The 22,031-nt window shown below is 40.7% G+C and overlaps 2 protein-coding genes across 2 annotated transcripts; both read left to right on the top strand.

The window, feature by feature from the left end:
• The first annotated feature begins 7,684 nt into the window (after nt 1-7,684).
• On the top strand, nt 7,685-8,917 carry kcnj16 (potassium inwardly rectifying channel subfamily J member 16). The gene has a single exon (XM_046050513.1). The coding sequence runs from the start codon at nt 7,685-7,687 to the stop codon at nt 8,915-8,917; it is 1,233 nt and encodes a 410-aa protein (XP_045906469.1).
• Nucleotides 8,918-15,945: 7,028 nt separating this feature from the next.
• On the top strand, nt 15,946-21,315 carry kcnj2a (potassium inwardly rectifying channel subfamily J member 2a). Its single transcript, XM_046050518.1, has 2 exons — nt 15,946-16,094; nt 18,066-21,315. The coding sequence occupies exon 2, from the start codon at nt 18,310-18,312 to the stop codon at nt 19,591-19,593; it is 1,284 nt and encodes a 427-aa protein (XP_045906474.1). The 5' UTR covers nt 15,946-16,094; nt 18,066-18,309; the 3' UTR covers nt 19,594-21,315.
• The last annotated feature ends 716 nt before the right edge of the window (nt 21,316-22,031 follow it).

Below are 22,031 nucleotides of genomic sequence, written 5' to 3'. Positions count from 1 at the left end.
AATACAAACTTACGTTCCTTCTCGGCCGCTACGCTCCTCCAACGAACGCCGCCTGGCTCTGCCATCCCTTCACACAAAGCAATCCCAGTCCCTGTTCTCATCTGTGACACCACGATGATGGAACGAGCTACCACACGCCATCAGAGCAGGGGCGTCCCTCTGTAACTTCAAGAAGCTCTTGAAAACTCATCTCTTCCGAGAACACTTCCTCTTATAACACCTCTAACTCCTAACCTCTAACATACACTTGTGCTCCTCTTCTTCTTCTTCTTCTTCTTCTTCTATCCCCTACAATGATCTTGTATTGATTGCACTTTTTGTTAACTCTTACTTCCTTCCCTTGGTATTTACCCCATTGATGTGATATGTACTATGAGCTCTTACTAGTACTTATTGCTGCTCTTACTAGTATGTATTGTCAGTTGTAGATCTGTAGTTGATGCTCTGTTGATGCTTGTATGTTGTTCCTCAAATGTAAGTCGCTTTGGATAAAAGCGTCTGCCAAATGACTAAATGTAAATGTAAGCGCGATGTGCAACAGTAATAAATGTCCCTGCGAAACAGTGCGCTGTATAGTTATATGGATTAAACGAAGCCTCGATGCAAAGACTTTACATCGATGCATTTTAGTCATCAATTTAAATCGATGAATTGGTTTAGCCCTAATGTAATGCCTAAATGGTTAAAAAGCAATGTGGCCATAATGTGGTCACGGTGATAAGTAATGTTTGTGATCATGTTTCACACTATAGTGTTCCTCTAATTAAACCAAGTTAGTGTACCGGGCCTCCTTTTATTAATCCATTCACCATCTTTTTAGCTACAGTGTGTACTGAGAAAGTGGGGCCAGTTCAAATGACAGGTATAGTTAAAGGCAAAGAACACCCTTCCACCACACTGTCACCTACGCGCTATTCATACAATAAACATTAACAACACCAGGATGGAAAAATTGCATTGGAATGACAGCAATCTCCCATTTCCATTGTCCCAGATCTGTTTGTGGGTACATAAGAAATACGACCCATTTATCACAAAATGATAACACCTGCGAGCCTTTTCTCTATACCAAGCACAGGCAGTCAATAGATTTCCATGTTTGAAACCTGAGTTAGGTGTTTTGCTCTGGATAATGAATGGAGTTTGGTTTCAAAGTAGTTATTAAAGTGGGAGAGGCAGAGGTTTATGAGTTAAGGTCTCTAAGGAGTTTCAAGGTGCGAAGAAGGGATTTTTTTGTCAAGTCTTTCAAAAACAGGGTTATTGCATATTCTCATGCATATTCACATTTACCTGCACAGACACACATTCAGAAATAAAAAACACTCACCTGTCTGCATGATACCATGTGGTGCTGAAGGGAGGTGTTAATCTTTAGTTTTTGCAGTGACAACTAGGCTAGGTCATTCCAGCAGTTGACTTGGGAGAGCTCACACACATTCCTCCAACTGGTTCAGCATTTATTTTGACAAAAAGGTAGGAATTGATCTGTGAAATCTGCTGTTTCTGTTACACTTATTTTGATCAGATATGTCAATGTCAGACTTTTCAAAGTCAAATCTGGAGATGACCTAAAAGGGTATATGAATTTTTTTTTTTTTTCCACTTTTTACTGGAAAATATTAATTGCATGTTCTTCAATAGACAAAAGTACTACGCTGGCTAATGAATGATAAACTTCATTTGCCAAAAATTCTGAGTAAGCAAGTAAATGTTGTGCACAGCAGAACAATCAGTAATCTGAGCTGCAGTATTAAAAGCAGTAATACAATGCCTGAATGGTTAAAATGCAAAACAAGATGTGACCAAGGTGATAACTAATGTTTGTGATCCTGTTTCACAATGAAATTTGAGCAGAAAACAGTCATGAGATGATGTGGCATGTATTACAAACAAACACTGGCACAAACACATTTGTAAAATTATGAGTAAATAATTTATATGAATTCGAAATTTGTTAGACGTAATTAGATTTTTTTTTTTTTAAAGAAGTGTTCTCTAAAGAAGAATAAGATGTGACTGTGTGAGGCGGCATCGCTGCTGACACAACAAGCTTGACTGTTTCATAAATATGAGACTATTGATCGAATCATGCAAGGCTGGTAACTGAAGGACATGTCGGTCTTAAAAAGAAATCATTTAGTAGCAGTCACTAAGGAAAATCAAAACTGACTGCTGACCTGACACAGGTATACACCAACAAATTACTCCTTTAAATTCAGTAGCACAGGTCATAAACCCTGTTCAGACACAGGAATAAACACTGAATCCATGATAGAAATCTACAACTCACAGGTTAAAATCCTGCATCTCTTTTCATGTGCATCCTCTTTAAAATCAAGGTTAAGCTATTTCTGATGAAGCAAAACAAAACCAAACATGTGCTATGGTCCACTTGGCACTTTGAAGCTTGGATAAACCATTAACCTTCAGGAACAGACGGCTAAAATTTGACAACTCCTGACTTGATTATGTAAAAAACGTCTTAGGAAGTCTCAGCCCCCCTGGCCTTTACACGGCATTTTAAACAAACTGCTAAACATGAGGAGAAATTCCAGTGAAGATCAATGTCAACAGATTTGACACTTGTTTTTAGAAAAATTCCTGAAACGGGTGGCGTGATCTCGACCCGGCTGCCAAACAGTCTGGTCACGGTTCATTTGACAAGCTAGTGAGAAGCTTCTGTAAGTAACTTGTTAAGATGGAACTATATTGCAGTGTTGAGGTTTTGAAGGTCATTAGAGGTGGCAGAAAGCCCCGGGGCAGAGCTAGGAGTAGCCACCCGTGTACACTGTTCTGTTCCAGTGAACCACAGATGGGTGGCACAATGTCATTTGCAGTAAGTGAGCATGTAATGGAGTTGTAAGTGCCCTGAGCAGGAGAGGAAACAAGCCAATTGCCCAAGTTGTTTCCAGAGTTCAGCCCTCGATTCCTATTGTCAGCAGTGGATGACGGGCCTGTATTCTAACTTTAGAATACAAAAGGACAGTCTTAGATATTGTTATTGTGAAAAACAATGATTCAAACCTCAAAAAGATGAAGTTTCATAGCTGTGTTCAAGGAAAGTGCAGTGGAAACTTTATGCCAAAGGTCAGGATGTGTTTTGGTTGTAAGTGGTTGTTCTGTGTGAACTTGTTTTGTACACAGAGCTGCATGTTTCAGGTTGTGGGCAGACAAAATGTGGAGAAAACAGCTCAACCTAGTGGGTCAACACAACACGGGGAACTGTCAGGGCTTTCTGAAATGCACTGCTCAGTGGGTAAAAACCACATGATACACTAAAAATGCAAATAACTTAGCAGTAGCAGAACTATTTAATGTTCGGGATATTTTGCATTTAGCATGACTGTCCATTTCCTTGAAAAATAAAATAATCCAATATATTACAGTAGTATACAGTGTATTAAGAAAACTAGTGTGTGGTGGAAATTCCTCCTCAGAATCTTGAAACATTTAAAAAACATTCAGGGTTGATTAAAAAGTCTTTTCATGGCCCGATACTCCAGATGCTATTATAGCCAAAATCGCTCTGACAACAGTTACATCACGTTAAAAAATGCAGAATTAATATTGGATTAATTGTGTATTTTGAGGTTTAGTTAGGTAACCACATGAAACAAGATGAGGGTATCCTAATTTAACTTGTATGCCTGTGTTAAGATACTTAAAGGTTTCAGACTTTATTTATTTCAGTTTTGTCTGAGTGTCTCCATGAATTGGCTGAGCATTCATCTTCATTATACCTCATTAGTCCTGACTCTACAATGCAGGAAGATAACATTTCAGCCCTTAGCACAGAAGAACTACTGGATGAACAGTAGCTCCACAACTGATTTATGAGATATGATCAACTTTATAAATATTTATACATAATTTTGCATTTTATTATTATAGTGCAAGTAAAATATATCAATACACAATTTAATGATCTACTAAATCATGGTTTTATATATTTCTGTCTTCATATTTCATGTATTAGGCCTATAAGCAATTAGTAAATAGTAGGGCTGCAACGTTTATTTTCATTATGAACTAATCTCCTCAATATCTTTCAATAATTTCGTTTCGTTAATCGGAAGGTAGGCGGTTCAGTCCCCGGCTCCCCCTGGTTGCGTGTCGAAGTGTCCTTGGGCAAGATACTGAACCCCGAATTGCCCCTGGCGGCTGTTTCGCCAGTGTATGAGTGTGTGTGAATGTTACTTTCCGTTTGAGCACTTAAGCTTAGTGTATGAATGTGTATGACTGGTGAATGCAGATGTAGTGTAAAAGCGCTTTGAGTGGTCGAAAAGACTAGAAAGGCGCTATACAAGTACGGAGCATTTACATTTAAACCAACAGTTTCATTTATGAAAGAAAAGCAGCGAATCCTCGCAGCTAAGAAACTTGGTAAAATGTCTGTACAAAAGTTCACTGCTCATCCAAAAATTGAGAGTGGAGATATTTAATTCAAAACCACAAATGTCAGCATCCTTGTGATGCCAGAGGAAAAGTCTGGAAATGACCAAAGTCATTAGGATTCATCATCTGAGGGCCACAAACGTCTGTGCAAATTTAATGGCAGTCCATCCAGTAGATATTCCAGTTTGACCGGCACCAAAGTGGAGCCAAAAATGACTTAAACGACAGACTGATAATGAAAAATGCAGCAAAATCATTTTCTGACAATTAACTAATCTTTGCAGCTCTGGTACTTAAATAAATGAGACGCAACCATTTAAAGATGTAAAATCAGAGAAAAGCAGCAAGAAAGTAACAAGTTTAATCAAACAGCAGCTTTTTAAACACCTGTATAGTGCTACTGAGGAAGTACAGATAACCGCTGCACTTTTTATTCTCCTAAAAATGACAGAGGTTTGTGTTTAGACTGATAACCTATGAATGAAACAGTGTCTCTTGGTTTTTCAGTAGGATGCTGCGTTTTTCTCCTTTCGTCCATATCAGGGTACTTAGGGAAGGATTATGGGAAGCTAATAGGACGTTATTTCTATGACCTCATAGAGTGAGCTCCATAGTCTGGCAATGGGTTCATTCGCTGTAGCCAGGAGAAAGTGGAGTCTGTGACTGGAGCCCAGTTCTCTCAGTCAGATAGCGGTGATTCAAACCCCATTTGTTTTGGGCGTAGAGGATGCTCTCAGTGGTTTGGCTGTGATTGATCCTTCCTCTGCCCGTGATCGCACCATGACATTATTCCAGTTTCCACATTCATTTTTCCCCTGTTAACTTAGACCAGTTCACTCCTGTGGCGCTTCCTTTATTGGCCCTCTGACAGTTTTTGACCTCCACCCAGAGAAAAAAAAAAAAAACAGGTCTTGGGCCATTGCTTTGGACAACAGCAAACCTTTGCATGGAAACATTGTTGTATGTTTACAAAGAGTTTAACGTTACTGGGGCAAAAGACATCCTACTGCGGCACAACAACAGACCCCTGTCACTAAACACATTTTCTTTTATCAGAATTAAATTGCAAAATGTCTTCAGTATCTGTACCATTTGATGCTTTTACAGAATTTTACCTGTTTTAATCAGCTAAGGCTTAATTTAATATGCTTATTACACTATGGCCTCTGAACAAATTTGGTCAAATCCATCAGCAGAGATGCATTAAAAACGGCTAGTGATCTGTGGAGTACAGGTACAAGTTGCACCTTAGGTGGCACATCAGAACCAGGAAGAAAAATAGCAGCCCAAGCAAGGACGGTTGCAGTGGGTTTTGTTTCTCCAGGCAACTGCCCCATAATGATTAAATGTATTGACATAGTACAAAGAGGCAGGAAAAAGAAAATGGTAAACATTCCCAGATTGCTTTCTTAAAAATAGACCTCCAAAGCAAAAAATATAAATGGTAGACAAAATATGAAAGAAAACATGTGAATGAAATTATAAGTATAACCCATAACAGAAAAGAGAAACGAAATAAAAGCCAGCAACAAAATACTCTGTTTTCCCCTTCAGTGATTTTTTTCTTACTGTTCTTGCTGTCAACAAAGTGCTGCTCATTATGTATTTATATTAGATGATACAGGAAGCAGAGCAAGAGGTTGGAGATTTCCAGTGATCAGCCAATGTTTTTGATACATGGAAGACTCTGCTGTTAATTGTTTCCTCCAACAATAGCGGCTGGGGGAAAAAAAGAGTCGGAAAATTGGCAAGACCGGTTAAGGTGAATGGCTGTTTTCTGTATCAGAGCAACAGGGAAAGTCCTTTGGGAGTATCTTGAATGATCTATGTAGAAGTTGCAGCATCAAAACATTATGCAGTACTGTATTTATATTTTCAAATATAATAAAGATTTGCATCTATTCTACTGCTTGTTTTAGCCACAGATTTCTTTTCCAGCTGTGGAAACACATGCACTCAATAGAATCAGGAGTGGACTCAATGAAAAAGAGCTGTAACACACATACTGGCTGTGGTCCATACATGTCCTATTCTGTGACTTAATTTTGCTTTAAGAGGTATATGGAAAAATAAATAAATAGGTATTTCTACAATTCTCATTTTAATTGGTACAGAAGCTCACATATAGGCACAATAAAATTAGGATTTCTGTGTCAGATTTGTGTTGCACATGAACTCCTACATCCTCATGTGGGTCAGAGATCAGACAGCTTTCAATAGCTGTTTGGTCTCGTTTGCACAGTTGCCCGTCTACTCCTGCTGTCATGACCTGCATTACTCTAATGACCTTCTCTCGATGTTTTGGGTCAGTGGAACCACAAAACAACAAAGCTCTCCAAATTGACACATGTTAGACAGTTACAGATTGGGGACTCGGTCAGGGATCGGTTTACACCTAAAACCTAAGTTTGGGCACCATGTCGGGCCTTCCAGACCTAAATCTCTGAAATAGACAAAAATACCAAATAAAACAATGCTCTTGGACATATGTCCTTTTAATATCAAACTATAGGGTGAGGTAATTTTTTTGTCAATAGTTAAAGCAATACACCATGTGTATTTGAAAGCTTTCCAACTATAGCGCCCCCCAGCAGTAGTATGAAAAAATACCATGTGGCAGACACCAATGCTGTCTATGAGCACATAAAATCCTACACAGTGGCTTTAACTTAAACCTGGTATTTGCTAGGGATGCACCGAATGTTCAGCCACCAAAATTAAATCGGGTGAAAATATTGTGAGAAAAATTTGTGAGAAGGCGATTAAGCTAGCCGCACCTAAATTTGGAGTGCACACGTATTCAAGTCTTTATTGTAACTGAAACGGCCCAAAGCGAGCTGACAGCCAGGTTAGCGACTTTATCCTCTCAGTTTCTCTGACAAGTGTTGCAGTATGAGAGTCCTACCGTAAGAGAGGCTGTGAATGCTTCATGTTACGTGATACAAGAACCACATACAACATTATTTATCAAATTGGGTCGGACTTGATGAATTTAGTGCGAGGATACAACAACAACATCTGTAATTTACTTTACTGGACCCTCTTGGGCCTCGGACACACTAACCATAGCCTCTTCAAATCCTGTGGGAAACACTGAGGAAAAAGAACATTTTGATTAATTTATGCAAAACGCTAAAAAAAAGAAAGAATGTGTACTTTTTCAGTGTTCGGCAAATTTTTCATTATATTCCGTTTCGGCTTCTGCAAAGAATTTGCATTTCGGTGAACCGAACCAAACCGAACAAAATTGTTAAACACTCTTTGCTATCTTCCCTACAGACTCTGAAAGATGCATAAACAATATTCATCGGTGAGCCCCACCGAAGACTGTGTGAAGACTCAGAATGGACCAAAGAAATACCGCTACATACGCAAAGAAGGCAGCTGTAAAGTCGTGTTCCGCCATGTTCCAGAGGAGTGGCTGCTGTTTGTGACAGACATCTTCACCACATTGGTGGAGATCAGATGGAGGGTGATGTTCCTCATCTTTGCCCTGTCTTACATCCTGTCCTGGCTCTTCTTCGGCATCCTCTACTGGGTCATCGCTCTGGCTCATGGTGACATGAAAAAACACACAAATGACGTCTGTGTGTACGAGGTGCGCAGCTTCACAGCTGCTTTCCTCTTCTCGCTTGAAACTCAAACAACCATTGGCTACGGTTTCAGAGGAATGTCGGAGAACTGCATGACAGCCATTATCGTAGTCACTGTACAAGATGTCATCAGCTGCTTCATCGACACATTTGTCATCGGAATTGTTGTCGCCAAAATGGCCTCGGCCCGAAAGAGGGCGCAGACGGTGGGTTTCAGCAACTGCGCCGTCATCAATCTTCGTGACGGCTACTTGTGTCTTTCCTGGAGAGTCGGGGACTTCCGCAGAAACCACCTGGTGGAGGGGACGGCTCATGCACACATTGTCCGTTCCGTGGCGCATGCCACAGGAAATACAGACGTGATCTTTGAAGATCTGGTCATCCAGCAGAGGGACATCGTCCTCGTCACACCTACCACCATCGTCCACAGGATAGAGCCCAGCAGCCCACTGTACAAGATGAGCTTGGTAGATCTGCGGAAAGCAGACTTTGAGCTTGTGGTGTCTTTTACCTACACGGACGACTCCACAGGTATGCTGCATCAGACCCGAACCTCGTACACTCCAGATGAAATCCTCTGGGGTCAGCTGTTCCAGGAGATGATCAGGGTCAGCAGGAGGCACTACAAGGTGGATTACATCTTGTTCAATCACACCACTAAGGTGCATGTACCTGAGGTCAGCACCGAGGAGTACGAACACAAGAAGCAGCTGCGGCCGTGTCCACAACATTCACCTAGATCTTACCCACTCCCCTCTGCAGGGTCACAGCAGCAAAATCATCAGGAAAATCTTCTGAAACCCCCAATGGTAACTGTGGAACTTGTGAATGACACTCACCCTGAACCAACTTGTTCAACATCTCAAGCAGACAATCAACATCAAGACACTCCGACTCTGCCAAATGACCTTACCAGTCAAGAAATATAAAAGCATCAAAGAAACCACTGCTAAAAATGAATACTGGATGCTACAAAATCTCATTTACAAATATTCAACCGTCATAGTTTATCAACATTAAGAGTCTACAGCCACACTAGTAGCACTGTGAGGCTGTACTTAGGAAAAGCAGTGCTTTGAACCACATGCTGACGTCAGCATGCTAACATGGTCACAGTGACAACGGTTATATTGTGAAGTACAGCATCACAACCACAAAAGGAATTCAGACTGATGAATGAACGGGCACTAGTGGTGTAACGGATGGTAGTTGATCCGTGTTCAGCACGGTCGAGAGACTAATTTAAAAGCAGCTGATTTGAAACCCTGTTGGCTGTGACTTTGGGCATTTTCAGTGATGTAACTGGGACACAGGGCATAGTTGTCACCATAGAAATAAATCATAAGATTGTGATGTTTATTGCCGCTTCAGTAATATCTAAAGGTAAATACCTGCCTTCCCTTTGACACACAGCTCCGCTCGCTTACCGGCGATGCTGGTCTCTTTGCCCATCTGTGGCATAGCAACCTTCATTGTTGATAGGCTATTACTCGTGACGTCTAACCAATCAGATTGAAAGAGAAACTACAGAGTGGTGAGTACAGACAGAGGATTCTACATCACAGCCAAAGCAGAGCCTTTAAAAATTAATTTAACCTAACTTTTTTTTTCTGATTTGAAAAATGATCCGATCCGTGACTCAAAATGACAATCCAATCCGTAAGTTTTGTGATCCGTTGCAACCCCCAGGGAGGGCAAATTTACAAACTTATGTGAGGATATGAGAGCTGATCCCAGCAGCTGTGCTCTTCGAGCATTGACACTACAAAACAGCCACCTCTTCAGCCTACAGGCAGGTTTGATACACAAAAAATAAATAGTTGGTGGAGTGTCACTTTAAACATTTAAATACAATAACAAAGAATACAAAACCTATAACGTACAGAGAGAAGTATAGTTTTAATAAATTAGGTCTCTATAGGGTGAGGACACCAAGGATGATAAGTAGGGTCAGTGGTTCTAATGCAATCCAATGCACTTTTTGTCCAATTCAGCGAATCTCTATTGGATTCTGCCATATTGCCCAGTTGGTAGTGTCTGTATGTACCCAATCCGTACTGCCTGCCGGATCCCTTTCTGCACATGATCAAAAGTGGTCCTGTCCATCAAAGAAGGTTACCACAATTGTGCCTGTTCATAATTACTCATGTGTTGTTGTCTGTTGTCATCTCAGTCCATCAAATACTGATGCTTTCAAGGCTGAGAAAGCGTTAATTGATGCAAAAGGTACCCTTCAACGTCGGTATGAGACGCCCTCGGGCATTTTGTTATTGATATTTAGTTGGATCATTTTGAATAGACAGATTTGCGATAACCTTCTTTGACCACTTTGTGAACCACTTTTGCGCGTGTGCAGAATGGATCCGGCAGGCAGTATGGATTTGGCACAGACAGTGTCAACTTGGCACTGTGCATCAAGGAAGTTAAGGGGCGGAGCTTCTGAAGGAGCACTGAAGGGAGGGGTGTATTTGTTTGGCTGTCGAGTTGAACTATCAGAACTCTTCCTCCAGAATCGCAGACCCCACCTTTAAAATGTTAAGAGAAATAGAAATTTGAATGTTTGTACTGACACTACTGGAACACTACTGGGCAATCAGCTGAGGAAGATCATGTGTACCTAATGGTCCTTGATATTATGTGAAAATAAAATACAATTAGACCACACTTTAGAGTGTGCATGGCACTTATGTAAAAAGGTTTCATTTTATTCTTTATGTTAGATCACTTTGACGCACTACTGGAACATATTTTTGATGCAAATATTAAGTCTACTGCTGATATAAATGAACAGAAATCATAGGGGTGACTACAAGTATTTCCCTAATATGAGTCAAACTTTATATAGAACAAATGTAAAATGTTAAGTTTTCTTTATTTTTGTGGTGGTGGAATCCCATTTGTGTAATAAGTAAAGATATTCATAACCAGTTCAAACCTTTCATATTGTCTTAGATTTTTGTAAATGACAAACAATATTTTACATCCTCAAATCTTTTATGAACATGAAGAATATGAGGATCTGTTGTAACAGACTAAACAAATGTATACTAATTTTGTTGAAACAGTGTCATCAAGCAGGATTCAATAAAGTGATGTTTAAATGTCTGGTTTGCATCTTCACTTCTTGTATTAATATGTATCTGTGAGATGTATCATGGTTCTTGTCCAAGAACAAAAGCTCTGATCGGGAAAGTCACTTTGATGTCAAGTAACCAGACAGTCAAAAGTAACCAGATGCTGCTTTAAAAATGTGCTGCTTTGATTTGCATCACTGTGTAATCCTATTAAAAGCATGTCTTCTTTTTATCATCTATCCAAAATAGATCAATCCAAAGCTCATGATGTTATTCAGGCACCAGTCAGACATGAGAGATCATGACAGTTTTGATTTACTGTGATGCCTGTATTTCTACCTGAGCCATACAGACCACATAATGCTTCTTTCAACAGGGATGTGGGTAGTGAAACCCTCGAACAACCACGACCTTCTGCTGGCACTACGCAAGAGGTTAACCGTGGTACAGCAAGGTAAAAGGTGCCGGTTATGAGAATCAGAAATACTTAATTAATCCCCGAGTCACATTACACATCAAAGTATAAAGGAATTGAAATAAAAGAAAGCTGGTAAATAAAATATAAAGAAATATATCAGGCCTGTACGGGGAAAAAAAAACTATATTGCCCACACAGCAGAGCTGTTTAAGTCTACTGGGTGAAGTCAGGTCAGGACAAATGTGAAAGAAAAAGTTCCACTCCAGCAAAAAGTGACAGCCCTGAATCCGGCTTGGCCAATTTAAAAGTGCAACACTGAAATCTGAGTCTTTATCTGACAAAAATACTACAATGGGGATGACATTTTCTGAATCAGAAAGGAAATAAATAAATATGTTTAGAGTAAGAGGCTGCAGCCATAGCCAAACAAATAGTCCTAAGAAGTTTCCATGTCAGCTAATCGCTTACTAAATTCACTCGCTATCCCACTGGCCAGTCCTTTTTTCAGCATCTAGTTACAGATTTTGCAGAGAGGCCTGATCCCCAGTAAGTTGGAAAGTTTCTGAAATCCATGTGATATTGAAATGTCAGCCACCAAAATAACACAAAAATCCGTGCCACAGATTTTCAGTCTATCGGGTAAATTATTATTAAATTTCACCTGGATGCCTTCATGCTAGCAATGACCAGCTTTTGGCCTCAGGCTTTATGTAGAAGCAGCTGACTTCACGTTTCGAAGCTTGTAGCAAAGCTTGTTTTGAGATGAATAGTTAAATATGAGGCTACAGCCAGCAGTGGGTTTGCTTAGCTTAGCACAAAGACTGAATACAGCTAGCCTTGTAAAATGACCCTACTTCTGATTTATTACCTCAGTAAACACTTTGCTAATGACTTTATGGTCTCAGTCACTAATTTAATGTCTTCTTTAATACAGCACAATGTTCATTTAGTACATTATGGTCCCATTTAGAGGAAAATAGACAATAATGGCCTTTTCACAAGGGAAGCGTCACGGCGCCTGCGTAGTCGCTTGGCCCCGCGGGGTCTCTCTGCGCCTCTCATGTGAACAGACAAGGAGACAAGCGCTCCGCGAGTAAACGGCAGGCGCACTGTGCATAGTAACCATGGCAACGGCTTCTGTGCGCTAAACAGCTGTAGCCTATTTAACTTAAGTTAAAATTATACATAACTTTACCGGACAGGCCTTCATCTAGTTTTGCGGGGAGGCTCTGCCGACAATTCAACTCTGGCAGGGGCGGGCGTATGTGTGAGACGTGCACGACTGCAACAGTTTCACGTGAACACGCCCACACACCCTTCCTACACGCTCGCCTCTCATTGAAAATTAATTATAAGAGGCGTAAATCGCTTCCCGTGTGAAAAGGCCTTAAATCAGAGTAGGCTTTAGGGCGGGAAAATCTGTGATTGACAAGTCGTTACCATGGTGACCGGTCAATCAGGTTAGAGTGACGTGTACCCACGGCACTGTGTAAATTTAACCAGCGCCGTTGAAAACGCTTATTAGGAGTTGGCTGTTCACTTTCTCTGGCGAGTACATTTAGTTTTAAACCTGTTGTTCACTAGAAAAAATTTGCATCCCAGTTACAATGACAGTTACGTGAATTACAGATGCACCTAGCTAACCAAGCTAGCTAGGTCCACACACGGCCGTTAGCTCCACCGTCACATCAAATTATGGTCACGTACGGTGTTACTGGTTGCAAAAAATCAACATGGTGGTGGCCTAACGTCACGATAACTACGTCCACTTGTTTTATACAGTCTATGATCTGAACACACTGTTAGCTCCTGTCACTTTAAGTCCTCCCGCCATAAAAACCCACTTTCTTCTGATTGGCCAACTTTATGGAAGCCTCCCAGGGGCAGCAACTAGCTGGCACAGCTGCTGAATCCTGTGGAGACCTTTTTCTATACAGTCTGTGGTGGAGATAGAGCTGGCTATGTGAGACTAGGCCTCACGGATTAATGTACAAATACACAACTTTATTCACTGATCTTGGTGAAACTGTATCAGATTTCATTGAAAAGTTATTTCCAGTGTTTCCCTCTGATGCTCCCTGTCTGCTCTGCCTCAAGTTTTGCTGATGGATAGACAGCTTTACTTGCGCCGTCTACTGTGAAGGGCTGGAGGGGGTCCTTTGCCATTTCCACACTTGACGTCAAGAATGGAGCCAAATTCAAAATGGCGTGTTTGCACAACCATTTACTGAAAGACTGAGCAGTAGGAAAAGAGAGTTTTTCCTCATAGTTTGAGGGTCTTCAGACACACCGGGGTCACACGTTTAGGTTGAAAAGAAGAAAAAGTAGATTTTGTTGAGTGCTACTGCTAAGTCCGACAAACTGTTGGACTCGTCAGATTTATCACGGCGCTGCCACGTGTCTATTACTGCACTCCCTGAAGAGATATTGTCTACTTTTTTGGAAAAATGAAAAAAGCTATCTCGGAAAGGAGACAGAAAGGTTTGCATTATACATTTGAAGGTGCTATTCAGGCTGTCCAACTGACGTGAAAAAAATAAAGACAGAAGATATAGCCCGCCGATACACAGTGAACCACCGCATCACCTGATGACTGAGGAAAAAGGACATCAATATTAAGGATTAGCACTGTTCCTGTAAAGCTGGGTGGGTCACTATTACAATCATTAAACGGTAAAAGCTCCAGGGATGGATAACATTACATTCAGTAGTAAGTTAGCTAGTGTTAGCTAACTAACATCACATTAGGATCAATCCGCAGCCAACATTTTTCTGGATTTGTTTTAGGTTTTTGTACTTCTCCTTTCAACCTCTCTGGGTAGTGACTGTAATTATTACAAGTGCCCCAGGAACAGCGTTTGACCGTATCTTGGAAAAATACAGCAAAAGAAAGCAGGAAAACGACTCCTTTTGCATTAGAGTCAATGGAGCGCAGCCATGAAGTGTCGAACCTGAGTTAGAGCGAGTCCTATGCTGCGCTGTGGTTGGGGGCGTGGTTTAGCGAAGGGTCAACTGGTCGTTTGGGTTGGAGGACTTGTCCGAAATAGACAATGCATAGGTTGAGAAGTGAGTTTAGAAAAAGAGAATACTAAAAAATAACCGGGTGCTGAGATTGAACGAAGAAACATTTGTTGTGGAGTTTTAGAATTATTTACTGTGTTTCATTTTTTTGTGTCATTTAATGTTTTCAACACTTCAGCTTAATGCTGTTGCTGCAGTGACATAAGTTGCATGAAAAGTTCACACTGAGTGCTCTCCTGCCCCCTCCGTCTTGTGCTGCTGTCTGCTACTTGCTCACATTACAGAGCTTTGTGTGTGGGAGGCAATCACTGGTTAATTCCAGTCTCCAGCTCTCCACCTTGTGGTCCACACGCAGCACTGGCTGCTGCATGCATCGCTGTCTTTATTGCTGGAAATTGGGCATGGAAAGCAAACACACACAACGTGCACAGTTCACTGACACAGGTGGTTTGGGCTAAATATATGTGCTGCTATAAATAACCAGAACTAAAAATAAGACTTACAGGGAAAAGACAAGCAGTTCAAAAGCCTTTTGGAAAGCATCTAGTTGTGGGTTAATGTTTATCATGAATTAGTAAGCAGGAAGAATGATTTAGTCAGTGGCTTTAAGACAACACGGTTACAGCCTGACCTAAAATTATGGGGCAACTGATGCATAGTCTAAACATCCGAAGCAACTTGATAGCTCAGTGGAGAAAGACAGTCATATCATAATACAGGCATGTAGGCCTTTATTGAGTGAGTCATTCTTTCCGACAGAACACATTTTCCATACCCACCTTAAAAAATAAAATCTATAAAAACAACGGATATCACAAAAATGCGGATGATGGACTGTTGGGCTACACACTGTTGCAGCAGGTGGTAACAAGACCAGATTTTACTGTTTTTTGAAGATTTTAATGTCTCTGCAGAATGTAAGAAGAGTTAAAAAAAATTTTATACTCTGGACTAAATGTTTTCTTCCCCATGTAATAAAGTTGTTGATCATTTGTTTTATTTATTATGGCAATTTGAACTTTTTGCATAGCCGGACCACCTAAGTGTATAAATCATGTAACCTGTGCCTTTGTTATAAATCTAGTACAGATTGAAGTCATAAGAAAAAAAAACAAGATTGATGCTTGTCTGATATTTTTGTTTTGTTGATATGTCAGCTTTTGAACCATCACTACCTATTTTTATTTAACCCCTTTGAGATTTTAGTGCCGTCGGTCAAATGCAATTGCTCTCCATTCGATGTCCTGTTCTGTACACATTAGTCGCATTGATTAAGAACACAAAATTACACAAAACAAAGTTTAATTGGCCTGTTTCACAGTGTGCGCTCCCCTCCTCTCTCCATTGGTCGGGCGCTGAGCGGGGGGGCGGTTCCGTCCCCGGTGCGTGTTGTTAAAAACGCTTTGGGGGAACTCATCGCGAGGCACATTATCGAGACCGGTCCTCCAGAGATGCGAGGGAAGTTACACTTGATCTTTTTAGGGCAAAACAAATAACAAGCGCGCGGAAACGACGACGAGGATAACGGAGGCCAAAAACGACTGGATTATATTTCAGCAAGCTGAACCCAACCGGTCCACAAATGAGCAACAGGTAGAGAAAACTCGAGTTCGAGCTAGTGTTTTATAGAACAACTCCTATTGTGCTTTTAAATGAGATGTGATGCCCTTAAGTGATTTATGCATGCCAGTACCGTTATTTTTTTTTATAAACAACCGCTCATATTAAGTTGTGATAATTCTCCATGACGCACCGACTTCCTGGCTTTTTACGCGTGACTCCTGCTACCAAAACTGTCACAAGACCCACCAATATTTTTACTTTATCTTTCTTCTCGCTTCTTAACTTAGGATTTTAAGATTACTCCTGATTTCTGATGCTCTAAGGTGGCAATGAAACGTACATGTGTCTCTCAGTCTGAGGGGTGTGTGTGGATGATTGCATCAGAAGTCAGCTCCTTTTTCCCCCGCACCTGTTAACATTTGTCGCTGGCATTTGGTGCATTCTGAGAGCAGCTCTGCCTGCCTCACAACTGTCAGATACTATTTCATTATACTGTTTAAAAACAAAAGACTATGTAAGTAATAATATAATAACAACTGGAATAATTTTTGTTTGTGTTGCTAAAATGACTTTGTCCAATTAATATGAAAAAAGTATAGAATTTGCTGAATACAATTAATCTTATGAAAAAGAAAACCTGCTGCATTGTTTTTTGAAATGTTTACATATGAGCCACCATCTGAGAAAAGATTGCTTAGCAATACAGCATCCTTGGTAATAAGGATCAGCAGTGCATATACATTAGATGCTACTTGGATATTCTATAGATGTTTTGGAACTTACTACAAATATGCAATTTTATGTAAAAACCTCAAAGACAATTGCATCAGCCAGTTGTACTATTTGCAGATATGAAACTACAGTATGACTTGCAGCTGTGGTCATATCATAGTGGTTTAATCTGTGTATGTGATACTGTCTGTGCCTGAATAACTTTCTAGTTTTCACTCTAAGATCCTCATTTTTTACTCGTGCCTCAAAGAGAAATCCATCCTAACAAAAATTTTTTAAAAAAAGAGACCGAAGAGAGCTGCAGCAGGTCGATTTAATGTGTTGCTTGGACAGCCAAAACTAATGAGTAGTGTTTCAGTTGCGCCAGGAGAATCCTCTCAGGACAGCCTCAGTGCAGCAGAGAGAAGAATCCCTCAGGGCTCTCTGAGAGTCAACAAGCTGTGCATCTCTTCGGCACAGCCAAAGACAGAGCTCACACTTTCCCTAAAAGCTTCTTTACAACAGAGCAGGTTCACTAAACCTACGAGGCAGACATGATTTATATTTTAACTGTTTCATCACAGAAAGTGCCATCTATGATTATAATTTGGATTTTTAGTTTCTAGAGGATGGGTGCTGAAAACAGAACTGCTTCAAATTAAGCTGCACATGCACAACATCTTCCATCTTTCCTAATTTTGAGTTATAACATGTGAAAATGTGCATTAATAATGCACCACTGAACAACGAGAGATACATTTGAAAGTAATGTGATAAACAAGCTTGCATTGTTAAAAAGATGACAGTAAGAAAAATTATATGCTTTAATAACACACACGGTTTAAACTTGATCCATCAGTAGTGCAAAACCATCAGTCCATGGGATCCTGTAGAAATGCTGTAACCCACAATCCAGCAAGAAATGATCAAGCAGCCAAGAAAAACAAGTCGATTTTGTAAATGACCAATAATGGGGTGGCCTCTCTCAGTGAAAGGTGAAATGTTAGATCAGGGTTAGATCACTGTTGTTGTTTGTCATAACTGGATGAAATATTGTTGGCACAGGCAGACGAGCTTTGCTGACCCTGGGCATACATTTTTTGATCGTTTTTCACTGACTCCAAGCACGTCTGACCACTGATGAAGTTATCAATTCTGAAGTTTTTTTTTAACAAGGTTGTCTTTAAATGCCCTGAAAATAATTTTATAGTAGTATATTTGTTATAAAGTTTCTGATCTATATGAAACTAGTTTGACTAACAGACGTCTTCTGTCTTTGTTTTCTTGTAGCAGATGAATTCGATGAGGTCCAGTCAGCTGATGAAAGAGGAGTAACCACTTCATCCACCTATTGTTGCACTCCATCTAGGGGCCAGTGAGGCTGAAGAGTCCCTTCAGCCCGCCTCATTTCGCCACCATTTCCTCTCAGAGTTGGTCCCCCAAATCTGTTTCAAAACTGTTTCTCCAACGCTTTTTCCAGAAACTCAGACTGTTTTCCAAAGCAGAAGCAGCACAGCCCTCCCAGACTGAGGTGATGGGAAGCGTGCGAGCCAACCGTTACAGCATTGTGTCATCAGAAGAGGACGGCATGAAGCTTGCCACTATGGCAGTACCCAACGGCTACGGGAATGGCAAGGGCAAGGTGCATACGAGGCACCATCCGCAAAGCAGATTTGTAAAGAAAGACGGTCACTGCAACGTGCAGTTCATCAACGTGAGCGAGAAAGGTCAGCGGTACTTGGCTGACATCTTCACTACGTGCGTGGACATCCGCTGGAGGTGGATGTTCATCATCTTCTGCCTCGCCTTTCTCCTGTCTTGGCTGTTCTTCGGTTGCGTCTTCTGGCTGGTGGCAATTTTCCACGGGGACTTAGAAAATGATGCCCAGAAATGCGTCTCTAATGTGAGCAGCTTCACCGCTGCATTCCTGTTCTCCATTGAGACTCAAACTACTATTGGCTACGGCTACAGATACGTGACAGACGAGTGCCCTGTCGCTGTCTTCATGGTGGTTTTCCAAAGTATCGTGGGCTGCATTATCGATGCCTTCATCATTGGCGCTGTCATGGCAAAGATGGCAAAGCCCAAGAAACGGAATGAAACTTTGGTTTTCAGCCATAATGCCACAGTGGCCATGAGGGACAACAAGCTCTGCCTAATGTGGCGTGTGGGCAACTTAAGGAAGAGCCACCTGGTTGAGGCCCATGTGAGGGCGCAACTTCTGAAATCCCGAACGACAGCAGAGGGGGAGTTCATCCCGCTTGACCAAATGGACATAAATGTGGGCTTTGATAGTGGAGTCGACCGCATCTTTCTGGTCTCCCCCATCACCATCGTCCACGAGATTGATGAGGGCAGCCCCTTCTACGACATGAGCAAGCAGGACCTGGAGAACTCAGACTTTGAAATCGTGGTCATCCTGGAGGGGATGGTTGAGGCGACTGCCATGACAACGCAATGTCGCAGCTCCTATGTCGCCAGCGAGATTCTTTGGGGCCACCGGTTCGCGGCAGTCCTCTCTGAGGAGAAAAACTACTACAAAGTGGACTATTCCCTCTTCCATAAGACATACGAGGTTCCGAGCACCCCGTTGTGCAGCGCCAGAGACTTTGCAGAGAAAAAATACCTTCTCTCAAACTCCAACTCTTTCTGCTACGAAAACGAGATGGCACTGGAGAACAAGGAGGACACGGACGAGGGGAACGGGGGCAGCGTTGGGCCCGACGGCACCCAGACAGACAACATCTCAGAGACTGAACACAGCCAAGCCACTGTGCCACTAGACCTCCGGCCTCTGAGACGAGAATCAGAAATATGACTGTTCAGACCTGAAGTGAGAGATTTTCTAAAACCACCTCACTGCTCTAAAAGGCACAACCAGCCGAGCTGGGCCTTGGGTAGAGGACAAGCCAAACGGTACTGCTGTGGGAAGCGGCAAGGTTTGGGACTTTGTATGTAAGAGTCTGCTTGAACTTTGACTACACACAGTATGACAAAACACAGCACTATGAAACGTGCATATTGCAGGAAGAATTCTCCATCAAGTCCCCATGAATGTGTGCTCAGTGTCTGGTGACTGCAAGGTGACAGAGAGGAAGGATGTTGTTGAGATGACTTGAAAGTTGCAGGCATGTCTCAATTTCTCTGTCCGGCATGAACAAGACACTTTTAGAAAGGTGGTTTTTGTAGTTAGAATATGTTCTCAAGTGCTGCTAGAAAATAGTGGAAGTTCAACATTCTCGTAGAACCAAAGAGTACACGGAAGGTAGATGTCTGGAACAAAGAAGGTACGAGTATTTGTTCATGAGCTGGTCTCATAGAAGACATCACAGAACTCTAATAAAAAAAAATGCACCAAAAACTTTTATGCAACGAATGTCAAATGACTTGTAGCAACTTCTGACTTGACAGCACTGATTTTTCTGCTCTTCTCCTTTAACCTTTGCAGTTATTGATCTGAGAGACCGTTCATTGCTGGTCAGACTGATAGAAACATGCCTGCTCATGTCAAGAGATAGAGCAGGGTAGTATTAAGGACATCAAACTGACAGAAAAATCATTAATTTAAACAGAGACCGGGGTAATATGAGAATCTGAATGTTCTTAAAAGTGCTGCTATGATGTTGCTTCTTTTTGTCTTTTTTTTTTACGGTTGATAAAAAATGCCAAAGAGTATTATTATCATAGTTATATGTTTCTTAAAGACAACACCTGCTTAGATTTGGTACAGAGAAGTAGAACGTTTAGGATGTTTTAATAAGGTTTGTTTTTCAAGAATGTGTGTACATTTTTTTTTTTCCCTTTGATCATCTTTATCTTGAGCCACTTCATCAAGCCTTAATGTCAAAGTCAAATGGGGAAAGTGAAGATGTGTAAATCAACAAAAGTGGCAAAGGCTTAACAGTAAAGAAGAATCACAAGGTCTGCAGTGTTTGCTGAACTAATAATTCAGTTAATGGCCCACTCAAAAAGGAGATTTTTGAAGCCAAACCTGCTTTAAAGGTTATAAAATACAAAGTGGTATGTGCTGAAAGATCTAGATCTCCTGTTTGATGTCTGAATCTGATACAGTGTTATGATTGGAGTTTGAAAAACAACAACAAAACTGCAAAAATATCAAATCTCCAAGTTTAACATTTTCAATGCCGCTTTCCCTTTTTGCAGACTACAGAACACTACTCGAGTTTTCATTCTCTGTCGTAATGTTTTTGTTTTACTAGATTTGATGAAGCGTAGCTCAAAGCCAAATGTACTGTAACCCCGGCATATGAAGGTGTACTGCACAAGAGTTTGCATCAATACAAATTTATATCCTGTATCGTTTTTTTTTAAAAAGAACGGAAGACAGAAGGCCACTAGGCTCCATACATCCTACATGTGTAAATACCTCCCTCCCTGTTGCAGTTATTTTGTATCAGTCTTCCAAATGTACTGCAAAACAACGGAATGTACAGATTTTGTATTAATATTATTATAATTATTATTGTACATGATATTATATTGTTCCTTTTTCAATAAAATGGTCAGTGGACAATCTGAATCATGCGGTGTGGCTTGTGATGAAAGGCAGATTGACTTTGAGAAAGTTTAACTATTTTAACAAGTTTTCTAAGAACAGTTGAGGTCAAGTAAATTTTTTTTATGTAAAACCCCACACACACACAAAAAAAAAAATGGAGAAACCCAAGAAAGATGAAGGTCAGATGAGACTTTTAGTTTACGTGTATCTTGCTTTCGGACAACCAGAACTAGATCACATCTCACTGTAACATGGAAAATGATACTGTACTGTTACAATTACTGTGTTTAAGTAATTGAGTATTTTCATTGGATGCTACTTTTTAGAAATATTGTATGTTTAACTCAACTACATGTTTCTGGCAGATATTTAATAGTAACGTCTATCAAGATTTCACATTATTTTAAAATGATCAACTGTCAAAGATAAACTACCCAAATTAGCTGCACCTTGATCAGCTACATTAAAATGCTGCTTACACGTTGATGCATCAGCAGTAACAAATCAATCATATAACGCTGCCACCTAAAGCATACTTTTACTTTAAGAATATGTAGCTGCGAATACATTTGTACTTCTACTTAAGATGAACGCAGGATTTTTACTTGTAATGTTTTGTTTAGTGATTTTTTTTACTTCTACTTAAGTTAAACTTCTTGCACCACTTAGTATGTCAATGATTATACATCAAACCTTCAAGTAAGTTAGAAGAACAAAGTAACACTGTAAAAAATACT

This window comes from Micropterus dolomieu, linkage group LG05 (genome assembly GCF_021292245.1).
Source record: "Micropterus dolomieu isolate WLL.071019.BEF.003 ecotype Adirondacks linkage group LG05, ASM2129224v1, whole genome shotgun sequence".
In the NCBI taxonomy this organism is placed as follows: domain Eukaryota; kingdom Metazoa; phylum Chordata; class Actinopteri; order Centrarchiformes; family Centrarchidae; genus Micropterus; species Micropterus dolomieu.
The sequence above is the reverse complement of the archived record's forward strand: the minus strand, read 5'-3'. Positions and strand labels throughout refer to the sequence as shown.